At 35.7% G+C, this 26,318-nt stretch overlaps 1 protein-coding gene across 4 annotated transcripts in view; it reads right to left on the bottom strand.

Annotated features, from left to right (window-relative positions):
• The window catches only part of ASAP2 (ArfGAP with SH3 domain, ankyrin repeat and PH domain 2), a 260,499-nt gene extending 234,405 nt beyond the window's left edge, over positions 1-26,094 (bottom strand). For 3 of the 4 annotated variants that reach the window (XM_051976083.1, XM_051976084.1, XM_051976085.1), the window contains exon 1: positions 25,719-25,943. In XM_051976083.1, the coding sequence (XP_051832043.1) occupies positions 25,719-25,844 (126 nt within the window). In that variant the 5' untranslated portion in view covers positions 25,845-25,943. Of the gene's footprint in view, positions 1-25,718 lie in introns of all 4 variants that reach the window. The other variant, XM_051976086.1, reaches the window with a different exon arrangement.
• Positions 26,095-26,318: the final 224 nt, after the last annotated feature.

Below are 26,318 nucleotides of genomic sequence, written 5' to 3'. Positions count from 1 at the left end.
TGAGTCAACTATTATGCTCCATCTCCAATCCAAATTTTTCATTGTCTTTAAGTTCAGCATCCTCTCACTCATCCTTAGTCAAGCATATACATCTCAGCTTCTCTACTGTGGAATGAAGGAAATTCATCCCTGTGACACTGAAGTAGTCACAAAAGTTTCAGCAATGAACCAAGCCTGGCTGCTCCCCTGAAAACATCTGGCCTGTGTGCCCTCAGTATGAAGTGATACAAATGGTATAAGAACACTTGGACACCAGTGATGTTAGAGGAAGGCTGATAAAAATAGCAATCTGCTAAAAAACAACAACAATGATGATCTAGTTAGATTTTAAAAAATATCTATTTATGAGGGTATCTTGAGATCAAATAAAAACAGGACTCTTGTGTAAATAATTAAGAGAAAGAAACAGTGGCAAAAAATGGCAGACTTTTTTGTATTAAGCAATTCAGTTGTTTGCTTACATAATCCAACTCTAATTTTGATGGGTGCTATCCCTCTCCCTACCCTAAATAAAAATGAATTGCAAAAATCATACCTCTTCACTAGTATGCCATAATTCCTTAAGTTGTATTATTAGAGGGCCATTCCTTTGTGTTTTTAAGAACAAAATCTCTATTTAAAAATGCATATATACCTGGGAAGGGTAACACCATGCTATCAATGGCTCACACTTGAGTATGAACAGTGTTAATAAGCAGAGATTTTAGAACTGAGGAAATTAATTAGGCAAGAGAGAAAAAATTTAGAAGTCAGACCTCTTTTCCCCACGAAAAGGAAGCAAGAATAACCCAGGTTAAGAAGGGGAGGAGAGGTAAAGAAATAGGTCTAAATACAGATTTATCCTCTAGGCTAATAACTATCAAAAGACTTCTTAAGAAATCTCAGTTCATTACTTGGTTTTAAAAAAAATCAAGATAAATAAAAGCTACACTTCTTGGAGAGTCATGATACAACCCTGTGCTTATCTGTAAAGACAACTTGATATTGAGCTAACATCTGGATAATAAAAATAAACAGGAATATTAGAAGTGAAAGACAAAAAAGCTAGGTATCTAACACTCAGGCATGGGGATTAACTATTGTCAAGAATAGAATAGTCTCCTGAAGCTAGAAAATCAGTGCTGGTTATAGAAAGACAGACAAGCAAGCCCTTCAAATAGCAGACAATGTTTTGTTATGATTTCTATTGTTAAAAAGAAAAGAAAAGGGCTGGTTAATCATTGGCTAAAAATCTCCCATGTGACTACCACAATCTTAAAGTCTTGCCAAGCAAAATCTCAGCATTCTGATTACCATTGTGACCATGATTTCCTCTCATTCTTATACTGTAAGTAAGGACTGAGTAGGCAAATACAATAGCCATTCTTTATACTGGCTGAAAATCTAAGAAGAGGAGATGGGTTTAAATTTAAGCAAAAAAAACAGTTCCACTTGAAATAAAGGAAGACTTCTTAATCAATCAAGAAACCAATAAAAATATGCACCAAAATTGGAGTCCAGGTCTTGTTGCTGACAGATGCAAGTACAAGACAAAAATTTCATAGTATTTATTAGATTACAACTCTTGAGTGTCATGGAAACTTGGTAGGAGTTGTTACCTCATTTTAGCTTTTGGAGTTGCTACCTCATTTTGCTCATATTGTCTTAAGATAGACATGATGTAGTGGATAGAGCTGGCAAAAAAAAGCTAGGAATCACTAGGTTCAAGTCCCATCTCTGACACATACTGATTATGACGCCGAGCAAATCATTTAACCTCTTGGTACTCTGGGCAAGATTCTAGTTTTCAAAGAAAGTACCACTTTTTTTTCAGTGATGCTATAAAATGTTTAGTTCCTATATTTGAGACTATGATTTTGAATGTAATCTTTTTTCTGCTCTTCAGTCTCATTTTTACTCCATGATCAGAGATTTTTCCTCAAGGACCAAAGTTAACAATAAGAAAAATAACTGGCATTTTTATGGTGCTTTAAGATTGACAAAGACATTCACATAAATATTATTTCATTTGATGTTGATAATAGCCTTCTGAAGTAGGATGTACTTGATACCTATTATATAGAGAAAAGAATATACACCCCAAAGTCAAAAGAACATAAAAAATGATATGCATAAAACCATGAAGCTCTATATATGTATGTACCACTTAAAAAAAAAAAAAAAAGGAAAAACAACATGTTAACTTTTAAAGGTGTCTTGCTGTCTTCCTCTGAACTTCCTTCTGTTTTCTGTTCATTAATAAAAAATATTTCAATGACCCTCTTGGTTTTGGAGAAGGGGGAAACATCAACATTAGTTACACTCTCCTTTAAAACTACTTCTTTCCCCTAAGGAAAAAAAAAACTTTTTTTTTTTTTGAGAACTATATGTATTCTTTTTTGAGAACTATACATAATCCTTTCACAATGTTATCTACTGGGGAAAGTAAGGATGAAACACTTCTTTGTATGGCTTGAATATCAAGCTTGAAAACTTACTATAAGGTTTTTTTTTTTTTCCCCTTTATTAACAGTTTCTCTTCCAATTTAAACTATATTTATTTTGTTTGTGCAAAAATGTTTCTATTTTATATAACCAAAATTGTCTAATTTGTCTTCTATTATTCTCCCTATTCCCTGTCTGATAATGATATTTCCCCATACAAGTAGCAAAAGTTTGCTGGGTTTTTTCCTGTCTCTTTATTATGTGAGCCTTGATATCTAGGTCATGAATCCAATGGAATGTTATCTTGGTATATGAATACTTAGTCTAAACCTAACTAAACTGCTTTTCACCACCAGTTTTAGCCAAATTGTGAGGATAATTTAGTAGTTGGGATTTTCGGATTTATCATACTGTTCATTTGCTTCTGTGTGTTACATAATGAATCTGTTCAGTTGATTAAATTTTTTATTTTTTTAGCTAGTATTAAGTTATTTTGATGATTACTGTGCTTTGTAGAATAGTTTCAAAACTGGGTCTGCTAAAGAATATTTCCATTTTGTCTCTATTAAGTAAATATAGATAGTATTGTCTTTTTAAAAAAATTATACTGGCACAGTCCAACCATAGACAATAACATCTCTTAAATTATTGAAGTGTATCTATATTTCTATCAAGAATGTCTTGTAGTTAGATTCATATAAGTTTATGAAAATCTGAAGACAGATCATAAAAGTGCCTTAGTAGGGAATAAAATACTACCAAATATTTTATACATTCTATAGTTATTTAAATGAAATTTCTCATTCTATCTCATCCTGATGGATCTTGTTAATAATGTATCCAAAAGATAATGATTTATAAAGATTTGCTTAATTTCCTAGTACTTCACAAAGTTTACTTTTTAATTAATTTTAATCTCTATTCTAAATAGACCATCATATCTGCAACAAAAAATACTAGTTTTGTTCCCTCTTTTCCTGTGTTTAGTTACATAATTTCTTTTCCTTGTTATGATCACTACCATTTGTAAAATAATATCAAATTATAATGGTCATAATGGACATTCCTCCCTCTTAAATCTTATTAAAAATGGGTCTAGCTTTTTTCTCAATTACATAATTCTGGCTATGGGCTTTAGTTAGATATTATTTGCCATATTAAAGAATGATTCATTTACTTTTTTTTTTATTGTTTTTAATAGAAATGTAATTTTATCCAAACCACTGCATCTACTGATGTAACTTTGTGGTCTCTATTGTTTTTTATTTCTCGATAATGGTCCATTATACTTCTAGTTTTTTTTAATATTAAATTAACCCAATATGGTAGATATATTAAAAAGATTATACCTGGTTCAATTTATATTTCTTGAGCCTCTGCTAATATTTGTCATTTTCTGCAATATGGATCTATATTTTTCTTTCTTTTTGTTTTATCTCTTCTTGATCTATGATCCATGATTCTAATCCTTTACTTTTTTGAGTTTGTTTTGAGACATAACAAACCCATTTCAGCCCTTTATTTTAACTCTGTTTTAAGTATATTTCTCATAGCGTTATTGGGTTTTACTTCCTAAATAAAATCTACTAGACTTCTAACCTCCCAACAAATTTGTGTCATAGAAGGAATTTTGTAGGAATTCTTATTATTTTATGTAGTAATAACATTAATTATTCATTTTAACATTTGATAGAATTCACTTGTAAATTCATCTGTTCTTGAGATTTTTCACTTTGGAAATTAATTTATATCTTAATCAATTTCTTTTTCTAAGATTGGGTTATCTGAATTCTCTATTTCTTGTTCTGTCAATTTAAGTAATTTATATTTCTGTAAAGATTCATTCATTTCACTTATTTGACATTATATGCAAAATATTTTCTGATCTTTTTTTCTGCATTAAGTATGAATCATTATTTTTCTTTCTTGATACAAGCAATTTGGTTTTCCTCTCATTTTTTCTTAACCACATTGGCTACTCATTTCTTTATTTTTTTTAAGTTCCTATATTTATTATTTTAACATTTTAAAAGTTCCAATGTTCTTAATGTCTTTCCTGATTTCTTAGAGTTTCAATTTTTACAATTAGTTGAGGTCTTTTACTCATTGGTAGATTGATCTGTTCTTTCTCTCTTTTATAGATGAAAGTATATAGTGATATAAATTTTCACCTAAGAGGTATTTTGGCTGCAACTTCAAAGTTTTGGTATATTGGTTCATTGTTGCCATTTTCTTTGATGAAATTATCTACTGCTTCTATGATTCATTCTTTAATTCATCAATTCCTTCAGATTAAATTATTTAGTCTCCACTTAAGCTTGAATATTTTTTCCATCCAAAGATCCTTTAATGACTGTAATTTTTACTGGGTTGTGATCAATAAAGGATATGGTTAAAATTTCTACCTCTGCATTTCTTTATGAGATTTTATATGCCCCAGTATATAGTCAATTTCTATAAAGGGTCCATATATGGCTTAGAAATATATATATTTTTCAATTCTATCCTAATCTCTAGACAGCTATTATATCTTAACTTTTCTTAAATTCCATGGAAGTCCTTAAGTTCTTTCTTTTCCCCCCCTCTCTTTTAAAGGTATGACTGAGTCTGAAAAGAGATGCACTAATGTCCCTATTACAATTGTGCTGTCTATTTGTCCCTGTAATTCAATTAACTTTTCCATAAGTAAATACAATGTCATTTGATGTGGTATTATATTGGTACTATTATATATTAGAGTACCAAATTCATTGTCAGTGATGTCCTAAAGGACTCTGTTAAATTTTTTAAATCATACTTTTACTGCTATCTTGTCTGAGATCATGCTTGTTACCCTCTATGTTTCTGAGTTGGCTTAAGACATAATAAATCCTACTCCAGCCCTTTATTTTAATTATGTTTCAAGTGTATTTCTTGTAATGTTGTAGGGTTCTACTTTCTAATTACCGTATATACTTGAGTATAAGTCGTCCCGAATATAAGCCGAGGCCCCTAATTTTAACCCAAAAATCTGGGAAAACTTATTATATCAGTAGGTTTAGGTAGCGCACCGGTGCCCGCAGAGGAGGAGAGCGGGTGCCGGTATACGTATGTAGAGCGGTTGCCAGCATTAGTATACAGTCCGGTTACCGACTGTGATGCTACAGGAACAGCCGCATCACCGTAGCAATGGCTGGCCCTGTAGTATCACAGTCTGTACTAGCGCTGTATACTACACAGCAGGGGGGCATTCAAAGGGATAGTTATACATGTTTTATCTAGTGACTCGAGTATAAGCCGAGGAGGGGATTTTCTGCCCAAAAATTGGGCAGAAATACTTGGCTTATACTCGAGTATATATGGTAGATCAATGTGCCGATTGTGCTAACACCCCAGACACCCCAGAATCAGCCGGAGTCAGGATAAGCAAAAGTCCTTAGTCTTTAGATGCAGGATTGAACAGGATGGAAGCAGAATCTCCACAACCGCCTTCTTCCTCGTCTACTGCAAAGAGTGACCCTGGCAAGTCTTACTCCATCCCCTAGTCCCTCCTACAATCCTCTGTATACATCAATCATTGAGCCAGCATGGATAGTGGGAAGGACCATTTTCCAAGCATATGTCCATAGAGTATTGTCCAATCGGTAATTAGCCCTAAGTGCTTGAACTAACCTCAGTGCAAGGACTCAAGAGTTTCAGCCCTCTACAGATCTATTAAGCTTCTCCATTTTATGATAAGTTCACCCTATTTACATTAATGGTTATGATTGCTAATTATGTATCATAGCCTTCCATTCTATATTCTTGTATGTTTTTTTCTTTAGCTCCTACTTCACACCAACACCACCCCACCTATGTGGAGAGCTACAGTGATGAAAAAGTAGTATCACTGATGCTAGTGATTTTGAATTGGAACTATTTGCTTCATTTTCAGTCCTCCTCCTCATTTCTTGACCAGACTCAAGGATCATTGGTTCTTACCCTTTTACTTTTTCCCCCCTTTTAATTCTGACTCTTTAAAATACAAACAGGGGCAACTAGTTGACACAGGGGATAGAGTACCAGCTCTATGTTCAGGAGGACCTGAGTTCAAATCTGGTCTCAGACACTTAATACTTCCTAGCTGTGTGACCCTGGCCAAGTTACTTAATCCCAATTGCCTCAGGAAAAAAAACAAAACAAAACAAAAACACCACAATCTCCAAAGTTTGAAATTTGTTCGACTTGTGGCTATTCCTCCCCAATATGACCCTCCCTTTTAGAATCCTCTTTTCATCTCTCATTGTCCCCATGTTTTTCTATTGAGTTTAATGTATTTCTATATTACATTCTTGGTATGTATGTTTAAGTGTCTGCATGTATGTGTGTATATGTACATATATACACACACACACACACACACACACACATATATATATATATATAAAATCAACAAATCAACCTTTCTTTGCTCATTTAGATAAGGGTGACATTACTCCCTCTACTCCTTTCTTCATGTTTGCACATTCTGCTCATGTAACTAATTATGAGAAATAGTAAATTTCCCCTCCTTCTTCTCTAATACATTCCTTTTTCCTCACTTTTCTTTCCTCTGACTAACAAAAAGAACAAATCTACTTCCTCTACTTGCTTTATATAACTCCTTTTATGATCAGTGAAGAAATTCAAAGGTCTGACCAAATATTTTTACTCTCCTATCTTTTCCATACTGCTTGTGTTAGAATTTCAAAATTTCTACTCAGCTCTGATATTTTCATCAAGAATACTTGCTTCACCAGGCGCTCGTTATACACGACATATACCATGATCAATTCTGATGGACATGGCTCTCTTCAACAATGAAATTATTCAAACCATTTTCAATTGTTCAGTGATGAACAGAACCATCTACACCCAGAGTGAGGATTGTGAGAACTAAGTGTAGTTCACAACATAGCATTTTCATTCTTTTTATTGTTGCATCTCTTTTTTTCTTATGTGGCATGATAATTGTATAAATATGTATACATATATTGGATTTAACATATATTTCTACCATGTTTAACGTATATTGAACTACTTGCCATCTAAGGGAGGGCGTGGGGGAAGGTGAGGAACACTGGAACACAGGGCTTTGCAAGAGCTAATGTTGAAGAATTGTCCATGCATGTGTTTTGAAAAATAAAAAGCTTTAAAAAAAAATACTTGTTTCAAAGTCCTCTTCCATTAAAAAAAAAACCTTTTTATTTTAACACATTCCAAAAAATCAATGATAGTCTTTAGTGTCCCCAGTCAGAACAACCCATTCCAAAAAGGCAATGATAGTCTTTAGTGTACCCAGTTAGAACTCTGTGAGTGGACTGATGCTAATCGACATCACTGGGTGATCTGCTGCCCTACCTAAGGTTTCCCTGATCAGGACACTGGTCTCTGTAACTTTGGAGTTATCTTGATTAGGATTTAGGTTGTCTGTACTACATGAGGCTTTCTTCAGGATGCTGGATGATTTCTATATTAATAGGTTTCTTCAATTAAGGTGCTAGGTGATCTTTCATTTCCTCTTGGGTTTTCCCCAGATAGGTCACTGTTGCTTCTATCTCACTTCCCACTGACCTTGATCAAGGGAGTGAATAGTCTCTGTACTCCATGGTATTTCCTTCATCAGGATGCTAGGCAGTCTCTGAATTCACTGGGGCTTTCCCAGTTAGGGCAAGGCCAAAAACATATACAAAGTGCTGGCTTTTTTGGTGGGTTTGAGAGTCACAGTTTCTGGATTTCTTTTTTTGCAGTTCTGGTTTGGACTAAAAAACTAAACTTTCTCTTCAGATTTTTTGGTCACTTCGGATTCTGGTACTCATTGCAAATCACTTATAAGAGTGGAAATGAAAGAGTTGGGTTCCTTTATGACCTACTACATTTGCATATTGCCATATTTACAAAAACAAATGTTGCTCCATTCTCCTCTCCCAAAACCAACTATAAATATATTTATGTGGTCTGCTCATATCAGAGCCACAAGCCCAGAGCCATCGAGTTTTAATTGGAGCCACAATCTGGCTAGAATCCAGGGCATAATCCACATGTGAAATATCTTTTGGGTATGACCTGGGAAGAGATGACTAGCTAGTACCAGATTAGACTTCAGTCCAGCCTTCAAGGACTTATTGATCTCTCATGCCCTCATCATCAACCTTTTGTACTTCCACTCATATAGCACCTGTATTTAGAGAGAAAATGAGTTATGAGACATATCTGTCATGTTAGAAAAGTAAGAGTCAGGCTAATTGAGAGTTCCCCTGTATCACTATAATTTCCTTTCTCTTTGCCTCCCTCTTCCTAAATTTATTTTAATCTTTATTACAATCTTAGTTCTTCCTGTTCACTTAGTACATCCCACATATTCTGGCCTCACTTCCCTATGGTTATGACACCATAAAACTGACAAGTTCTTCCCTTGAGACCCTAAACCAACTATGTACCATTCCCTATTTTTCAATCCTTTGTCACTTTGTTCTACTAATCTTCAATCAATAAATCTAATTCTTCCCTCAAAACTCCTCAATATTTTCTCTTATCCTGTTCTCTTTTGCTCCAATATGGAAAAATGAGGTCACAATTTCCTTTGACAAGCCAAGATATTCCCATGACTTTCAGGAGTTTACTTCAACTGCCTCCTCTTTTCAATTTCTCTATTCTTTCTTCCAATCCATTAACTCCTTTTGGGCTGTTTACAAATATCAAGATCTTTCCCATTCTTAAAAACAAGTAGTCTTCCAATTCCAATAAACTTCAGGTGGAAAATGTCATCTGCATCCAGAAAAAGAACTATGGCGACTGAATGTGGGTCAAAGCATACTATTCATCCTTTTGTTTTGTTTCTTTCTTGTGATTTTCCCTTTTGTCCTAATTTTTTCCCCCAACATTACTCATATGTAAATATATTAAAAAGAATGAAAATGTATAATCTCTATCAGATTGCTTGCTAACCTGGAGAGAAAAAAAATTGTAACTCAAAATCTTATAAAAATGAATGCTGAAAACTATCTTTACATGTAACTAGAAAAATAACATACTATTAAAACAAAATTTTAAAAGTTATTTAGATCTACACCATTTTTTAAAAAAGGTAGCTTTCCTTCACTTCACCCTGCTAGCCACTCAATAGATCATTCTCTAAGAACTGTTTACTCTAGCTGCCCCCAGTTCCTTGTCACCTACTTACTTCAATCTTTTATAATCAAACTTATGATGTAATAATTCAACTTAAATTGTTCTCTTCAAATTTACTAAAGATCTCTTACTATTTAATTCAATCACTTTTCCACAACCATCATCCCCTTCTTAATCTCTGTAATTGTTCATTCTTTTTTTCCTTGCCTTCTATAACAATATTCTTTCTTAGTCTTCCTCCAAAATGCCTGAACTTTGCTCATTTGCTACACCTTCACGTACCTTCTACTTTTCCTCACTCTAACTTCTCTTCTGTGGCAATTTTATGAATTCCCTTAGATCCTACCTCTACTCAGATGCCCCCCCAAATCTAAATGTTTGACTCTGGTCTTGCTTAACTACAGTCCCACATTGTATATTACCTGTTGAATATCTCCACACAGAAATCTCATTAGTAGTTCAAATTCAACATATTCGAAACCTAATTTTTTATCCTCCTCCCTCATTATCTTTCCCTCATGTTCTTTAACCAATCAGTTGACTAGTTCAGTCTATTCTACCATCATATCATTTCTTATAACTATCCCTTTGTTCTCACATGACTATTTTTCGTCATCACATCCTGTCTGAACTATGCTTATTCTAATAACTAATAATAATAGATAATAACCCTCAATTGGTTTCCTAGTTTACAAACTCTTCTCTCCAAATTCTCCTCCAAAAAGCGATCACGATAATGTTCCTAAGACACAAGCCTGACTACCTTATTCCACTAGTCAATAATCTTATGGACTCTCTACTGCCTAGTTTATAAAGAATAAACCTCTAAGCCTGGTTTTTAATGAGTTCTGCAATTTAATTCCAAACTACTTTCCCAGACTTATCTCACATTACTGTCTAACCAAACCTGACATTCCATCTCCAGCTTCCATGCACTTGCATAAAATTTCCCCTTGGGGAACTCAATGTCACATGTCTATCTTTGGAATAGTTATCTTTTTTCAAGGTTCAGTGACACATGTTCCAAGAAGTTTCTTGGATACTCCCAATTGTTACTGCTTTTTTTCTTCCTTGTATTACCTTGATTTATTTGTGCACCATATTTCACCAGTGGAATGTAAATACCTTGAGGGCAGGGAACATTTCATTTTTAACTTTGCATTCCCAGCCCTAGGCAGCCAAGTAGATAGCACAGTAGATAGAGTGTAAGACTTGGAATCTGGAAAATTTATCATCCTGAATTCAATCTGGCCTCAGATGCTTTACTACCTGTGACTAGTCAAGTCACTTATCCTAATTTACCTCAGTTCCTTCATCTGTAAAATGAGCCACAGAAGGAATTGGCAAACAATTCTTTGCCAAGAAAACTCCAAATGGGGTCACAAAGAGTTAGACACAACTAAAAATGACCGAATAACAACTACAAAAATTCCTAATCCTAGTATGGTATCCATCATTTAAAGCTGCTTAATACTTTGAGACTCCAAAGTCATACCACAGCGTACTAAGGGGAGATTTTGGAGGAGAGAGACTAACTGTCCAAATCAATTTTCCTTTTCACTCAAACTACTTACATAAACATATAATATGTGTGATTCATCCTTTGTAGGCTGTGACACAAAATACAATGACACACCAGTGTAAATACTTTCTGTACTTATTCATATTCACTGCCTGTACTGCTCTTGAGACTTTTATACATCTGTCCAGGCCTATGACATCTGTCTCATTGAAGGTTCTGAGATAACAAGAACAAGTCTGTTTAACTTGCTTCATATTGCATACAAAAGACAGAAAGGCACTTACTAAACTTCTTTGATAGTGCTAAAGACTTTTCAAAGACCAGAGTTTGACAACTTTGGCCTGAGAAAAACTCACCCTAAAATATGTTAAAGATCATGTATCACTTTTCCAGGTAGCACAATGCTAAAAGGCATATAGTCAGGAGGCTATACCCAAGACCAGGTATAAACCCTAAGAAAACTCAGTCGGAACATTTCCATCTTTAACCAGAACAATAGAGAAACTACAAAAACAAGCCACTTACAAAGTATAATTTCATGATGAAGAATTAAGTTACATGTTTCATAATCTTATGAACTCAACAACAAATGGTATTTTTAAATGACTGCAGAAATAGAAAGGCATATAGAAAGTTAAGTCTATTAAAAACTTTTTTTAAGTTAGTTTTATTGCAGAAGCTAAGAAATTTAATTATTTTATTTTGAAAGAAAAAAAAAAACCTTTATCAAGAAATCACTTAATGATGATATCTTATACCTAAACCCATAACATACTTTTTGTGATTTCATACTCACAACTACCCAGTAATATGGAGAAGGCAGGGAATCTCACCTATTAATAGATAAGAAAATGAAGGCTGACAAAGGTTAAAGAGTATAAGCTAATAAATTGTAAAAGCACAAGGGACTATCTGATATAATAGGAAATGTAATAAATTTGGAGTTAGAAGAACTGATTTGAACCCCAGTTCTGAGATTCCTAACTGTATAATCTTTTTTTTTTTTTTTTTTGGTTGAGGCAATCAAGGTTAAGTAACTTGCCTAGGGTCACACAGATAGGAAGTGTTAAGTGTCAGAGGCCACATTTGAACTCAGGTCCTCCTGACTTCAGGGCTGATGCTCTGTCCACTGCGCCATCTAGCTACCTGTGTAATCTTAAACAAATTAGCCACCACTGCTCCCCTCTGGAGCCCAGACTCCTCATCTGTAAAAGGAAAACATTTCAGGTTTTTTTATAAATATATTTCAGTAACTATTTCACTATCATTGGTTTCCTGTGTTATTTTTTTATTTTTTACCTTTAACAACAGCATTCTGAGATGATGAGCTTCACCAGGCTACCAAAGGGATCCATGACATAAAAAATACCAAGAAGCTCTGTTCTAGATGATCTCAAAGTTCCCTCCAGCTCGAAATTCCAAGTTCCAAAATCGTAAAACCTGCTATCCTGATTTCAAGTCCAGGCATTTTTTGATCCACTCAGCTGCTCTCATTTCTTTTTAGAAGACACAAAAGTTTGGCAAAGTTGCATTATGTCCAGACAGTCCAGGATATAAAAAACAATGAGAGCCATTACAAAAACAATAGTGAATTTCCATAGTCTGGGTTTATTTACAAATTCATCTCTAGAAAAGCTATACTCAACATTCAATGGAAAGATGACTTTATTATATGGTTTGGACATCAGGCAGCCAGCCAAGATTTTAGTTAAATTTAACAACTATCTGCACACATGAAAGGGAATAATGAATATGGGTCAAGGAAAGCCATTTTGATAGCCCAGAGGGGGGGAAAAACCCAAATAGTACAGTAAAAAACACAGTACAAACAAATATAGCCTGAAGCAGCAGTTCCTAAGCTGGGCAAGTAACCCCAAACTCAGTGGCTTTTTGCCTTTCAAAGCAGACAATATATTGGCTCCAAGATTAAGAGAAATAAATCCAATGTTTATAAACTGTGGAGAGAGCTTAGTGTCCATGTAGTTGTCAGTTCTGACAATTATAACATTAAAGCAACATCCCAGCTCCACCTAACTCACTTATTCCTGATATAAAATATAGATACATGATCATAATTTTTTGTAGCATTATATATCTGTTATCTCATTTTATCCTCATAGTAACTCAACCTTCCTAGAGGTATTACCTACAGTTTATAAATGAAGAAACTGAGGTAAAAAGGATAAGTGATTTTCTCCAAGGAAATACTAGCTAGTGTCAGAAGCAGAATTCAAAATTTAGTCTTCTGATTCCAAATCCAGCCCTCTTCTACCTCCATCACATTTTCTGTCCTTTGGACAGAAAATTTTCTTGAGGGTAGGGGTTATATCTTCTATCAGTTCTTAATTCCATCCTTCATCCCTCCACATACAAATACATTCACACTCCTCCACCTAGCACAGTGCTTTCCATACATAGCTGGTGCTAAATAAATATTTTTGTGTTATATTATTCAATTTAAAGATACAATTAAATCTGGGAAATGCTTGTACTAAAGGATATTCTCCAGGTTTGAGACCAGCAACATGGGATATCAGAAAAAAGAAACAAAGGAAAAGGGAATAAATTAAAATGAGATACAAGTCAACTCAATAGTCTAACCCAGGTGTCAAACACCTTACTGGAACCTTATTAAAATAAAATTGGGACATAGCTATTTACTTATATTATTTGTATTGTATATAAATATTTATTTTATTAGATAACAAAACAAGTAAAACTCATGTGTAACATAACATTTTAAAACTATGTTAATATGTACGCCTTCAGGGATCCTTATCACTTTATATAACAGATTAGTGACCAACCATTTTTATTTGCTTGTAACACTACTAGTGTAACCAACTAATAAGCCAACTCATGGTTCACTTTCCAAAATAAATAAAAGTACTACCTTCTCATTGAAGAGTAATAAGGAATTAACAAGAACAAAAAAAAAGCTTGTATATTTATAAAGTTCATACGAATGGAAACTGTCACATGCTAGCAGCAACCCTCAATTAATTTTAATACCATTCCAGTAATCTCTCTCCTTTGCAACAGAATAGTACCTTCTTTCTGGAACCAGCTTCATTTTCTAAAAAGTCCAAGGAATAGAAGATCCAACCTGGTTCATGCCAGGAGAAAAAAGATCATTATGAGCTTTTTTACAAAAAGAATTCTTTAAAATTTTATTCTCATGGAACAGGGTTGAAAGGATTAGAATAAATGTTTCAACCCTCCTTCCTTCCTTCTTTTCAGATAAGGTCTAGTGTAATTTACAAAACAATAGAGAAAAAGAGCTAGGATTTAAAACTTTCTTCTCAAAGTCGGGCTCATGGGCTCATTCTATATAACATACCACTCACTGAATACTCTAGCCTTCAATCACTGCAAAAAGTCAATAATGACTTCCAATGAGCTCCTGAGGCCCTAAAGAATCTATGAAAATTGTTCTCCTCCCTCTGAGGAACTTGACCAAGTTACTTTATCTGTCTTACTTTACTTACTTATTTATGTAAGTGGTTTCCTCATCCACACAGTGAGACTAAGCATATATCTTATTATCTACCTTACAGGGCTACTCAAAGATTGAGATAATGTGTCCAATATTCGGTAACCATAAAGTGCCATATAAATATGTATTAATACCTAAAACACATTAGGCAGATGCACACAAAGTAAACACTGAGAAAGTGCAGTGTTAATTAGCCTAATCAAGTTCCTTCCATAACTATTTTGTTTGTTTTGGAGAACAATTTTGTTTCCTTGTAATCTTATACATTTTGTTTATTCACTTAGTCCAAAACAATGATCTAAAGCAATTCCAAAGGCTTAATGATGAAGTATACCTCCAGAGAAAGAACTGATATTGTTTGAGTACAGCCTTAAGTATGCTACTTTTCATTTTCTTTCATTCTTTTTCTTTTAAGTCTCCTTGTACAAAATGACTAATATGGATATGTTTTACATGATTCTACATATATAACTTATATCTGAATGCTTACCACCTCAAGGAGGAATAGAATTTGAAACTCAAAACTTAAAAAAAAGAACCCAAAATAATAAAACAAATTATTTTTTCATGTAATTGGAGGGAATGTATGTAAAATATTAATTGAATGTGATGGCATAAGCCTGTAGTTCTATTGCAGGGAATGCTGAGGCTGGTGAATTGCTTCAGTTTAAGAGATCTGAGCTGCAGTAGGGCTAAAGCTGATCTACCATCTACACTAAATCTATACTCAAATTGATGTACACCCAGGGGTGGTACCAGGCTGCCCAAGGATGGGCTTAAGTCAGAAAAGAGCCAACAAATAATGTCCAACAAATGACTTAATGAAATGGAATAAGGGAGTTTAAACAGGGAGAGCTCTCAGATATCAGGACTTACCAGGCCAACTTCCACTGGTGTGTCAAGCAAAGCTTCCATATATCACTTGTGGTGTCCCCATTAGGCATATGGCAACACCAGTCAAGTTTCCCCAAATCTATGGATAAAATCCAGCATCAGGTCGAAACAGTCCTTCCTACTAACAGGCACTAGGCAGAACTAGCCTCGGGTGCCGTGAACCAAATCAAGTAAATGGAGCTTGGGAGGCTGATCAACCTGGTGGCTCCACAGTGACCAGGACTCTCTGCTGGAATTCAGAGAAAGCTAGGTAAAGAGCAAGGCCTGGTGCCTTTTAATAGTTGTCATATAGCATCTAAAATGACTAGCACTTGTGGTGTCTGATGTGAATATCACAAAGAAAAAGGAGAATAAAAATTCACAAAAGGAAAAGCTCAGAGAAAGAAATTCAAAATCAGGACTAAACAAGGTAAATCGGACTACCTTTCAGATAAAGCAATTAAGAGATAATCTTGTTCAGGTTACTTTTTTTTACTTCCTGGGAACACTGATGCAGTGGGGAAAGGATTCAACAATTCAACAATCCTATTTACTGCCTACTTTATCAATGTGAAGGAGTGGAAAGAACACTGACTTTGGTGTCAAAGATCCTACTTGGTTTTTTGAGTTCATTAGGATAAGGAGTAAAACACCTTCAGTACAACTTAGTCTTTTTTAAAAGTTGACAAGAACACAACAAAAAAGAGTCAAAGAAAGGAAGGACTTGAACCCAGATTTTCCTAGTACAGAGATCAACTCTATAGCCATTAAACCCCAATGCCTCTCACCAGAAGGCACTAGTGGAAAGAATATATCTCTTCTCTGTTAAAATCCTATTATTTACTATTTTGTGACCTTGAAAAAAAATCACTTCAAATTATAGGAGGGTTGAACTTGTATTCCTTCCTATCCCCTCTTTCTTTATCTGTATTAGGTATCTTTTAAGATATCTTTCAGCTCTAAATCCAAGAATTCTAAGGAAAAAAAAATGCATTCTCTGTCATCATAAAGCTTAACATGTAAAAAGCTGTTACTAGGCCAGTTCAATATCAGTTTGATAGGATATCTTGCTGAGTGTCCCAGAGATTTTTCATAGGATCTAATGTATTTAACTTTTTAATTACTGATTTGGCTAAAGGAATAGACAAACATGTTTTGAAAAATTTGCAAGGATGTGAACCTAATAAGTATATATAAACATTGAAGGAGAGTGTCATAACTCAAAAAGATTTTGACAGGCTAGAACAACAGATAAATAAAATAAGATATTATAATAGGAATGAATATAAAAATATATTTGGTACAAAAATTTTACTAAACAAATACAGAATGAGGGAATCATAGCTAAAAAGTTTGTGTGAAAATAATCTGAAGTTCCACTGATTACAAATTAAAAACGAATCCAGAGTGTGACATGACAGTTAAAAAAAGCATTATAAGAAGCAATGTCCAAACAAAGAAAGTAATCATCCCTTTGTGATCCATCCTATGAAAATATTTGAAAAACTGTTCAGTTCTAAGCATAATTTAGGAAAGAAGCTGACAAATGAGACTTTGTCTTGAGGAAATCAACTACAATGATGAGAGAATGAGAAACCATATCATAAAAACATTTGTTGAATGAATTAAAGATGTTTAACTTAGAGAAGACTTAGACGAGACATAAAAACATCCTTCTCCATTTATCTGAAGAGTTGTCATGTGAAGAGGGATTAATCTTCTCCTTTGTCTCAAAGGATGTAAATAGGAGCAATAGGTAGAAGCTTTGAAAAGACAGATCTTAGCTTGATGTGAGGAAATGAGATTTGTCCACAAGCAGAATGGGCTGCCTTAGAAATGGAGTGATTTTTCTCATTAGAGATTTACAAGAGAATATTGGAAAGATCTTTGCTCACTTGTTGGGGATACTGCCAAAGAGATTCTCACTCAGACATGAGTTGGGCTCAATAGTATTGAAGCTCCCTTTCAATATTACAATATGCATACATATAGGGAGGAAAAGACAGTACAGTATGATGGAAGCAATCAATTAATCAGCAAATACTTATTATTCCCATGTGCCAAACACTGTGCTAAGCACTAGATATTAAAAAAAAAATTAATATGACACTCTCTTACCTCAAAGAACCAATATTCTTTGGGGGAACACCACATTCACAGATAAACAAGCAGATTATATACAAAGAAAAATACACAGTGATGAGATGGGAAAGAACTAAATTTTTGCAATCTTGTAGGAGCTGACATTGAGCTGAGCCTTGTTGGGTAATAGGGATTCAAAGAGGCAAATGTAAGGATATCCCATTAAATGGAGGAAACAGCCTATGCAAAGATAGATGATAGGAGGTGGGATATAATATAGAGTGACCATCAAATTGGCCAGTTTGGCTTGAGAACAAAGTATGTAAGAGAAAGAGTAACAATATTTCATCAGCCTAGAAAGATAAATGAGAGCTATGTTACTGTTGTTGTGATCATTCAATTATTAATTTATGTTGAACTTTTGTCCATGGGGTTTTCATGGCAAAGATACTGGAGTAATTTGCCATTTTCTTCTTTATTGTGCCCCCATTTTACAGATAAGAGACTAAGACAAAGGATCACACGGCTAGCAAATGTTTGAGTTTGGATTCTACTTCTGATCTTCCTCATCCAAGCCTTATATACTCCCTCACTGTAACGAATGCAGCTATATTATAAAGGATTTAAATATCAAATGCAGGAGTTTGAGTTTTTAACCTAAAGACAATAGGGAGACATTAAAGCTTCTTGATCAGAAGAGTAACATAATCAGACTTGTGCTTTAGAAATACCAATTTAGCAACTGTGTGAAAGATGGATTGGAGAGGTTGGAGATTAGATGCAAGGAGACCAATAGTCCAGACTGGAGGTGATGAGCACCTCGACTAGAATAATTGCCTTACTGCAATGGATACAAGATTGTTAAGAAAGTAGAACTGAGAGGTCTAGGCAGCTTATATCAGTAAGTGAGTGAAAGTAAAAGCTTGGGTTAAAAAAAAAAAAAAGTAGTATTCTTGATAAAAGCAGATAAATTAGAAAAGGAAAAAGTTTTGGAGTAAAGATGAGTTCTGTTGGGGATATATTTTAAGTTTGAGATGTCCATGGAGCTTTCAGGTGGAAATGTCAAGCAGGCAGTTGGAAAAATAAGACTGGAGCTCAAGAAAACTATGGGGGCTCTGCAGATTTCGGAGACATCTGAAAAAAAAAAAATGCTGGTTGAATCAATGGGAACTGATGGGGTCACCAAGAGAGAAAATGTATAAAAATAAAAGGCCTAGGACATAGTCCAGGAGATATACCCACATTTGGATGTGAGGATATGGATGCTAAATAAGCAAAGAAGAAAAAGAGATAAAGGACTGTCAAGCAAACATCTGATGAAAAATTTTCAGAGGAAAACAACTTTCACCCTAAAGAGTCATGGAAAGCTTCATGAGGGAGGTGGCAGGTGAAAGATGGAAAGTTCAGTGTAAAATCAACTTCTAGAAAAGGTAATAGTGTGAGAAAAGGCATGAAAGAGGAATAAAGTAGAAGAACAACAGAAGACTGAAAAGGTCAAGTTTGGTTAAAATATAGAAAATAAATTATATTAAAATAAAACTATACAATTGATGTTGGGATTCAGGAGGGCCTTGAATACCAGCAGCAAGGCTGTTTAAACTTTATTCATTAAGCAATGGGAGCCACTGATGATTTCTGGGTAGAGGAATAACAATCACAGTAGTGAACTAGGAAGATTTCCTCAGGAATTGGTGTGGAAAATTAATTAAAGAGACTTGAGGGCAGGATCTGTTGAGTTTTTCTGTGTGTGAGTGGCAATTTTTAAACAGTTTTTTAGAGTCCCATTCTGCCCTGGGAAGCACGTATATGTAGTTCCCACTAAAACACGTAGAAGATGAACCAAACCCTGAGGACAGTTTGTCCCATGGGAGTTTAGGAACCACAGCTGCTGGTTCCTTTCCTACAGTTAAAACCCTCTGTTTGTATCGGCAACATGATTTCCAGGGCAACCAAGGGCAACATATTAGAGAATTATGACTCTGGAAGGAAGTGGATTAAACTTTAATAGTTAAGAATAATCATCATTTTTATAAAAAGATACATATCTTCCTTAAGGAAGAAGGAATTAAGAGGTTTTTTTAAGTGAAACATTAATTTTCAAAATATTTCAACTACCTATAAAGATTTCTCCACTTTAAAAAAAGAAAAAATGATTTAAAAGTGACCAGAAGCTCTGGGAAATAGAAAAAATGAAAACTCTATAAATGATTACTCATGATATGACTAATATGCCAAAAAGGCTAAGTATTCAATTAATCCCATTATCTACTTATTTCTATTATTTTAAGAAAAAAAAGTATATTGTTGATTAGTAATTCTGCATCAGTTTCTCCTTGGCACCTAAAATCATACAGAAACAATGTTTCACCTAGATAAAGAAATATTTCAAGGCAAATGAATTATGAAATACATACAAACACACACACCAGTAGTACAAATGAGGTGGTTAAAACAAAACAAAATCTGAAGGCTAGTACATTCTTAGTAGTTACGTGCAAGTAGGGATCATTGACAATCTTGATCTAGACCTCTTTTAGATTTTTATTTGTGAACTGTAAAATAACTATAACATATTATCTGGTTGAGTTTATAAATTTCTTTTTTAAATTTCAAGCCCCTGGAGCACACAAAGTTTTCTAGTGCCAAAAAACTGCATCAGGAACTTGATGAATTCAGTGAATACAGATTCAAAAACAGAAATGATACACTTTTACCTCAAATAAGATTTCAGTATCTAGAAACTGCACTAAAATAAGTGACTCACAAAAAATCAATCTGTTTTAAACTAGATTACTGACGTGGTGAGTCATTTCTTTAAATATTGGACCAAGAGCTGAGAGGTACTATTTAAATAAGGCTTAATTCCTACTAAACAAATGACAACACATTTGCCTTTTTTCAATATAAAAAACATAGTCAGTTTGTAACAGGCAGAACAAGTATACTTAATTTTGCAAAAGATGAACTCAGGACATGAACACCAAAATTAAATAATAATAGATTGAAAAGGGGATTTTCAACGTTTAGTCAAAGCACCCCCCCCTTTTTTTTTTACAGATGAGAAAACTGAAATCCAATAAGATTAAGGACTTGCACAAAGTCATATAGGTAGTACATGATAAATTAGAATTCAGGTCTGGCAATTTGGCAATCTCTCCACTGCACCTTTGTGAACTGGATTTGTTACCTGTAAAATTTATATTGTGAGTGAACTTGAGAAAGACATTTTCTAGGCAAATGACATTCCTTAAATAATTACTTATATTTATGTAGTGACTTATATGGTTTAAAAAATACACCCAATATGTTTTTAATCTTCATCTCCAGAGCAAGGTAAAATAGGTGGTTTTATTCTTATTTTCCAGATAAGGAAATGGAACTTCAGAAAAGGCAAGTGACTTGCCCAAATATCACAGAGCTAGTAACAAAACAAGGACTTGAATCTAGTTTAGTAAGAAACTAGCCATTATGAAGATCATTTTGCACTGTATTTTGTAAAATTCAGCCTTTTATTTATTGGATTCACTTAAGTGAGCTAAGACTAATTAGTTTTGGAAAGAGGACCCTCCTGCCTCTGCACCAGTATGCATAAGTGATTATTATATTTAAATGACACAAAGCAAAAAATCTAGAGCAGGCTTTTAGTAGGTTTTTGGGGTTTTTTTTGCTAAAATCCAGTAGCTTTGTAATCAGCTGATAGCTGAGATTAAAGGTAATCTCCTGCCCATGCTTCATGAATTTTAAGATGTTCTAATTATTGAGCTAAAATTAATCAGACATGAGTATGCCAACCAAATTTAATGACAATCCTTACAATGTACTGACTTTCCTAAGTCTTCTACAATTATGGAGGGTGAGGGGAAGATAGAGGAAAGGAAGAGTTACGAACTTAAAGCTACAGTTTTCATAATTGTATGGAAAGGAAAGCACTTAAGTCAATAAACATTTATTAGGTGCCTGCTATGTGCCAGGCAGTGAGTTGGGATACAAAAATAGGCAAAAGACAGACAGTCCCTGTCCTAAAGGAGCTTACAATTTAATGGAGAGACAAGGTGCAAATCTATACAATGCATGCTGTACAGGATAAACAGAAAATAAGAAAGGAAAGGTAAAAATTAAGAGGGGTTGGGGAGGACTTCCATTAAAAGATGCACTCTAATTAGGACTTGAAGCCTGGAAGGTCAGCAGGTAGAGGAAATGGAACCTTCCAGGCCTGGGGGTTCACCAGAGAATGAATGCCTAACCCAGGGAGGAGTGTCTTATTCATGGAACAGCATGAAGGCCATTGTCACTGGATCAAAAAAAAAACTTTACACATGTAAAATGCAAGAAAACTGGAAAGAGGAGAAAACTAGATTATGAAGAGTTTTGAATATGAAACAGAGCATTTTGTATTTGATCTTGGAGGCACCAAAGAGCTGCTGAAATTTACAGAATAGAAAGGTGGCACAGTGGGAGCTTTGCTTTAGGAAAATAATTTTAGTGACTGAAAGGAGGGCCAACTGGAGTGGGGAGAGACTTGAGATGGATAACCGTAGCAGTAGGCTATTATTACCCAGGCATTAGGTAGTAACAAGAATTTGCACTAGAGTAGTAGCTGAGAGAGAAAAGAAGGGGACATACTTGAGATGTTATGTTGCTAAGGTGAAACTGGCAGTCCCTGGCAACAGACTGGATAGAGGAAGTAGAGAGATGATGTAGCTTCCAGGATGACTCCCAGACTATGAGCCTGAAGGACTTAGAGGATGGTATTGTCTTTTACAGTAACAGGGAAGATAGAAAAAGGAAGATTTAGGGAGAAAGATGGTAAGAGCCTGGTACAGTGGAAGGAACTCTGGCTTTGCTTTCAAAGGGCCTCAGTTCAAATCTCACCTCTGACATTTATTATCTGTTTAACTTTGGACAAGTCATCTAACATCCCTGAGTTGCAGTCTCTTCATATGTCAAAGAAGAAAGGATTTGACTAGATGGCTGTATGATCTTATGATCCTATGAAAAAAGTGCAGGTAGCAAGCATGGTGTCCCAGATTGAGGATTGACCTTGGAGTCAGGAGAATCTGAGTTCAAAGTGTACTTCTGACACAGAAATACCTCATGACTATAGGCAAGTCACTCATCCTCTCAATGACACAGACAACTCTCGCTCTAATAACAAGTGAAGAGAGTAAACAATGAGTTCCTATGCTGATGAAATTTTTAAATCTAGATTTTTTAAAATAAAGTGAACATTCCTCTAGTAAAGGCTCTAACAATGACCATATGAGTTTATGACAAGTTTTTTAGTTCATCTGAGCTCAGTTTCCAAATCTATAAAATGATTAAAGTTTCAAGAATTGGACAAGATTATCTTTTAAAATCAAATATGCAATTCTATACAAAAAGTTCACCTAAATATGTTTCCTATCAGAATACCAAACATCTTTGGTGGATTTTGCTTTTTATTCAAACAAGCAAAAATTGTCTCAATTTAGAAAAAGAAAAATGCTCTGTTTCATTGAATAAATCATTGTTATATTTTTTCACTTAATCACTAGCTACAGAAGGTTTGCCCAAGAGTCTAGAGGAATTAATGAGTACTAAAGTACTGAATATTATTCCATTAACTTTTCTTAAAATAACTTCAAGTCAAAACATTAAAGCTATAGAAATATACCAACAAGAAATTTCCAAAATGTTGACTCAATATTTCTATTCAGGATGTCCCAAAAAACCTTAGCGCAGTTTTAAGTTTTAATTACTTTAAACTGCACTGAAATTTTTGAGATATCCTGGACAGGAATATATTTAATAGCCTTTAAAAATTAAATGTGTAGTTCTATACAAAATGTTCATGTTTCATATCAAAATTCCAAATGACTTTAGTGTGTTTTTTAAATTAAACAAGCAAAAATTGCCTCAGTATAGAAAAAGAAAAATGCTTCACTCCATTTAAGTACATCATTGTTGGGTTTCTTCACTTAATCACCAGCCATACAAATGATTTGTCCTAAAAGCTAGAGGAATTAATGAGAATACTTAAGGACTATTTAGCATCTATGATCACCTCACTAAATTTTACTAAAATAACTACAAGCCAAAACATCAAAGCCATAGCAACAAACCAATAAGCAGAATTTCTAAGATGATTCAATATTCTTATTTAGGATGTCTGTAAAGTCTTAATGCAGTTTCAATGGATAAACACCTATTTACATGTTGCTATAGCTTTAATGTTTGGTCTACGAAAAAGATTAAGCTTTAATTACTTAAAACTACACTAAGAATTTTGGGACACTGTTTTTGTGTGACTGGAAATCAAACTGCTTGTGTAAATATACAAAAAGCGAGAAGCAGCCTATGCTCCTAATTTTTAGTTATAATCTAATCCTGACCAGTTTGCAAGCTAGCTCAGTCATGTCTAAAACTTTCCTCACTTTTTGTATTTTGTTATTAGTTCTGTACCTTCATATTGTTCCTGAAATCTCTTTAGGTCAATTAATTATAACATCACATCTAATTTGGCAGCATTCATTCTGTACTTTTCAAAATAGAAAAGCAGTTTCTGGGCACCCTTAGTAAGTAAAATACAGATGACTGATGATCAAAGATGTAAAAACTAAGCTATTGCAAATCACTGCCTCTGGACTCAGAGAACCACGAGTTCTGCTTAACTTCCTGAGTGACCTTGACAAGTTATTTTCCCCTTCCGGAGGAAGAAGAATTCACCTGCAAAATGAGAGGGTTAATCTAGTTGATGATTTCTAAGGTCTTGTTACAGATCTCAGTCTTGAGTGCTGCATCTGAGGATACTCTTTCCCTAATTTACTGTCCTATATATGTTTACATACACACGAACACACACATATACACAATATCTTATAAAGTACATAAAAGTACATAATCATCTAATAGTGACTATAGTTTCTAGAACACCTAATGTTTATGACCCCTCTAACAAATGATACTTTTAAGACAACCAACATTTGTTAAGCATCTACTATTACATGCCAGCCAGTGCTGGTAGTACTTAAAAAGACAAAAACAGTCCATGATTTCAAGGAAACCACAGTCTAATACTAATCTGCTGAGTTTACATTCGAGGCTCAATCCCCGTCTAACCAGATTCTGAGAAGCCAAAGAAAGTTCAGGAGTCATGGGGGAGGGGATATATAGCAATGAAAGTAGATGACAAACCCAAACTGAGTCTCCAGAACAAAGCTATTAACTCTTGATAGTTAATCCCCATAACAAATGACAAAATCAAGGCAGGTTATAAGACGAAGTTTAGGAAATCGTTCTTTTTTCTAAAAGGTGGCACTGGAAAACCCAAACTTTCCGGACCTAAAAGCTTTTGGCAAGTCTCAAAAATCAAGAAGGTGGAAAAGCAGCAGCTCAGGAAGACAAGTTCCTTACTGCCAGACATCAATTTAGTTCGGGGTAAAAGTTGGGTAGGTCGGAGGGGAAACAAAGCAAAAGGTAATGAGGAGTGGGATTTAAAAAAAAAAAAAATTTAAAGACTAAAAGGCCAACAATCAATAACAGATTTCCTAAGACCAACCTACACTGGGAACAAAGAGCTTCTGTTCCCTACAGGATTAACCCTGCTGCTTCTGGATTCTGAATAGAAACTTTTCCCTTGGATAGAGAAGGGAAGAGGTTGTGTGTATAGGGGGTCAGAGGTGGGGGGGAAAGAGGACCCAGTTTCTGCATAGCTCAGGAAGTCCAAGAATTTTAGCAATGGAACGGGGCTCGGAACCATCAAAAGATATACTAGACTTAAAGTGGAGGAAACTAAGGCCAGGAAATGTGCAAGGCGGGAAGGAGAGAAAGTAAGTCCTTGATCAAATAGCTGCAGGCTCTGAATTTGAACCCAGGTCTCAAGAGTCCAAATCCAAGATTTTTCTCTAGCTAGACAGGCGCGCGGAAAAGCAATTCCTGAAGGAAAGCTGAGCTCCAGGGCGGGGAAGGAGAGGCACGGCTCTCAGCTGGTTGGAGGCAAGGGAGGGAAAGGGGGGGGTGCGGGCCATGGTCCCCAGGGCGCATCCAAACCGCGCCAATGGAGCCCGCAGGAGGGAGGCAGGGAGGCAGGGGAGGAGGAAGAAGAAGGCTTCCCCAGGGTTTCCGCGCCGCCGCCGCCCAGGTCGGCCCAGGATCGTGCCGTAGGCATCCCTGGGGGAGGACCCCGGCCCGCTCAGGGAGAACTCGCTGCCTTACCTCCTCGATGGCCGCCACCGTATTCCGGCACTGGGTGGTGCGGGTGGTAAAGCTGGAGGCGGTGGGAGCTTTGTAATCCTCATGGGTCTCAGCCACGAATTCCGACACGGAGATCTGGTCCGGCATCGCCTCGGCCGGGACACGAGCTGGGGGCACGGGCTGGAGCGAGCCGCCGACACCGGCGACCCGGGAAGGGGGGTGCAAAGGAGGAACCCAGCCGACCGCGACCCCGGGAACCCGGCCGCCGTCGCCGCCGCCGCCGCCCCCTTGCAGCCGCCCGAGCCTGCGGCTTCCCTCGCCCCAGCGACGCCCGCCCGGACAAAGGGAAGCCCCGCACCGGTCGCCTCGGAGCTCGCCCTGCCCGAAGAGGGCCCGGGGCTGCTAACCCGAGAAAGCAGGCTCAAAGCAACTCGTTCTTCCTCGCAGCTCAGCCCTGGAGCCTCGGAAGGTGGCAGCTGTGGACGCGCCGCGGCGGCTCTCGTCTCCTCCCCGCTGGACTCCTGGTGGCCGTGGACGTTGCCGCCGCCTCTTCGGTTCGCCTCACCAGCCGCACTTCCCTCCTATCCACCCGTCTTTTTTTTTCTTCTTTTTTTTCTGAAT

This window comes from Antechinus flavipes, chromosome 2 (assembly GCF_016432865.1).
Source record: "Antechinus flavipes isolate AdamAnt ecotype Samford, QLD, Australia chromosome 2, AdamAnt_v2, whole genome shotgun sequence".
Classification (NCBI taxonomy): Eukaryota; Metazoa; Chordata; class Mammalia; order Dasyuromorphia; family Dasyuridae; genus Antechinus; species Antechinus flavipes.
This window is presented reverse-complemented; position numbering and strand designations above follow the sequence as displayed.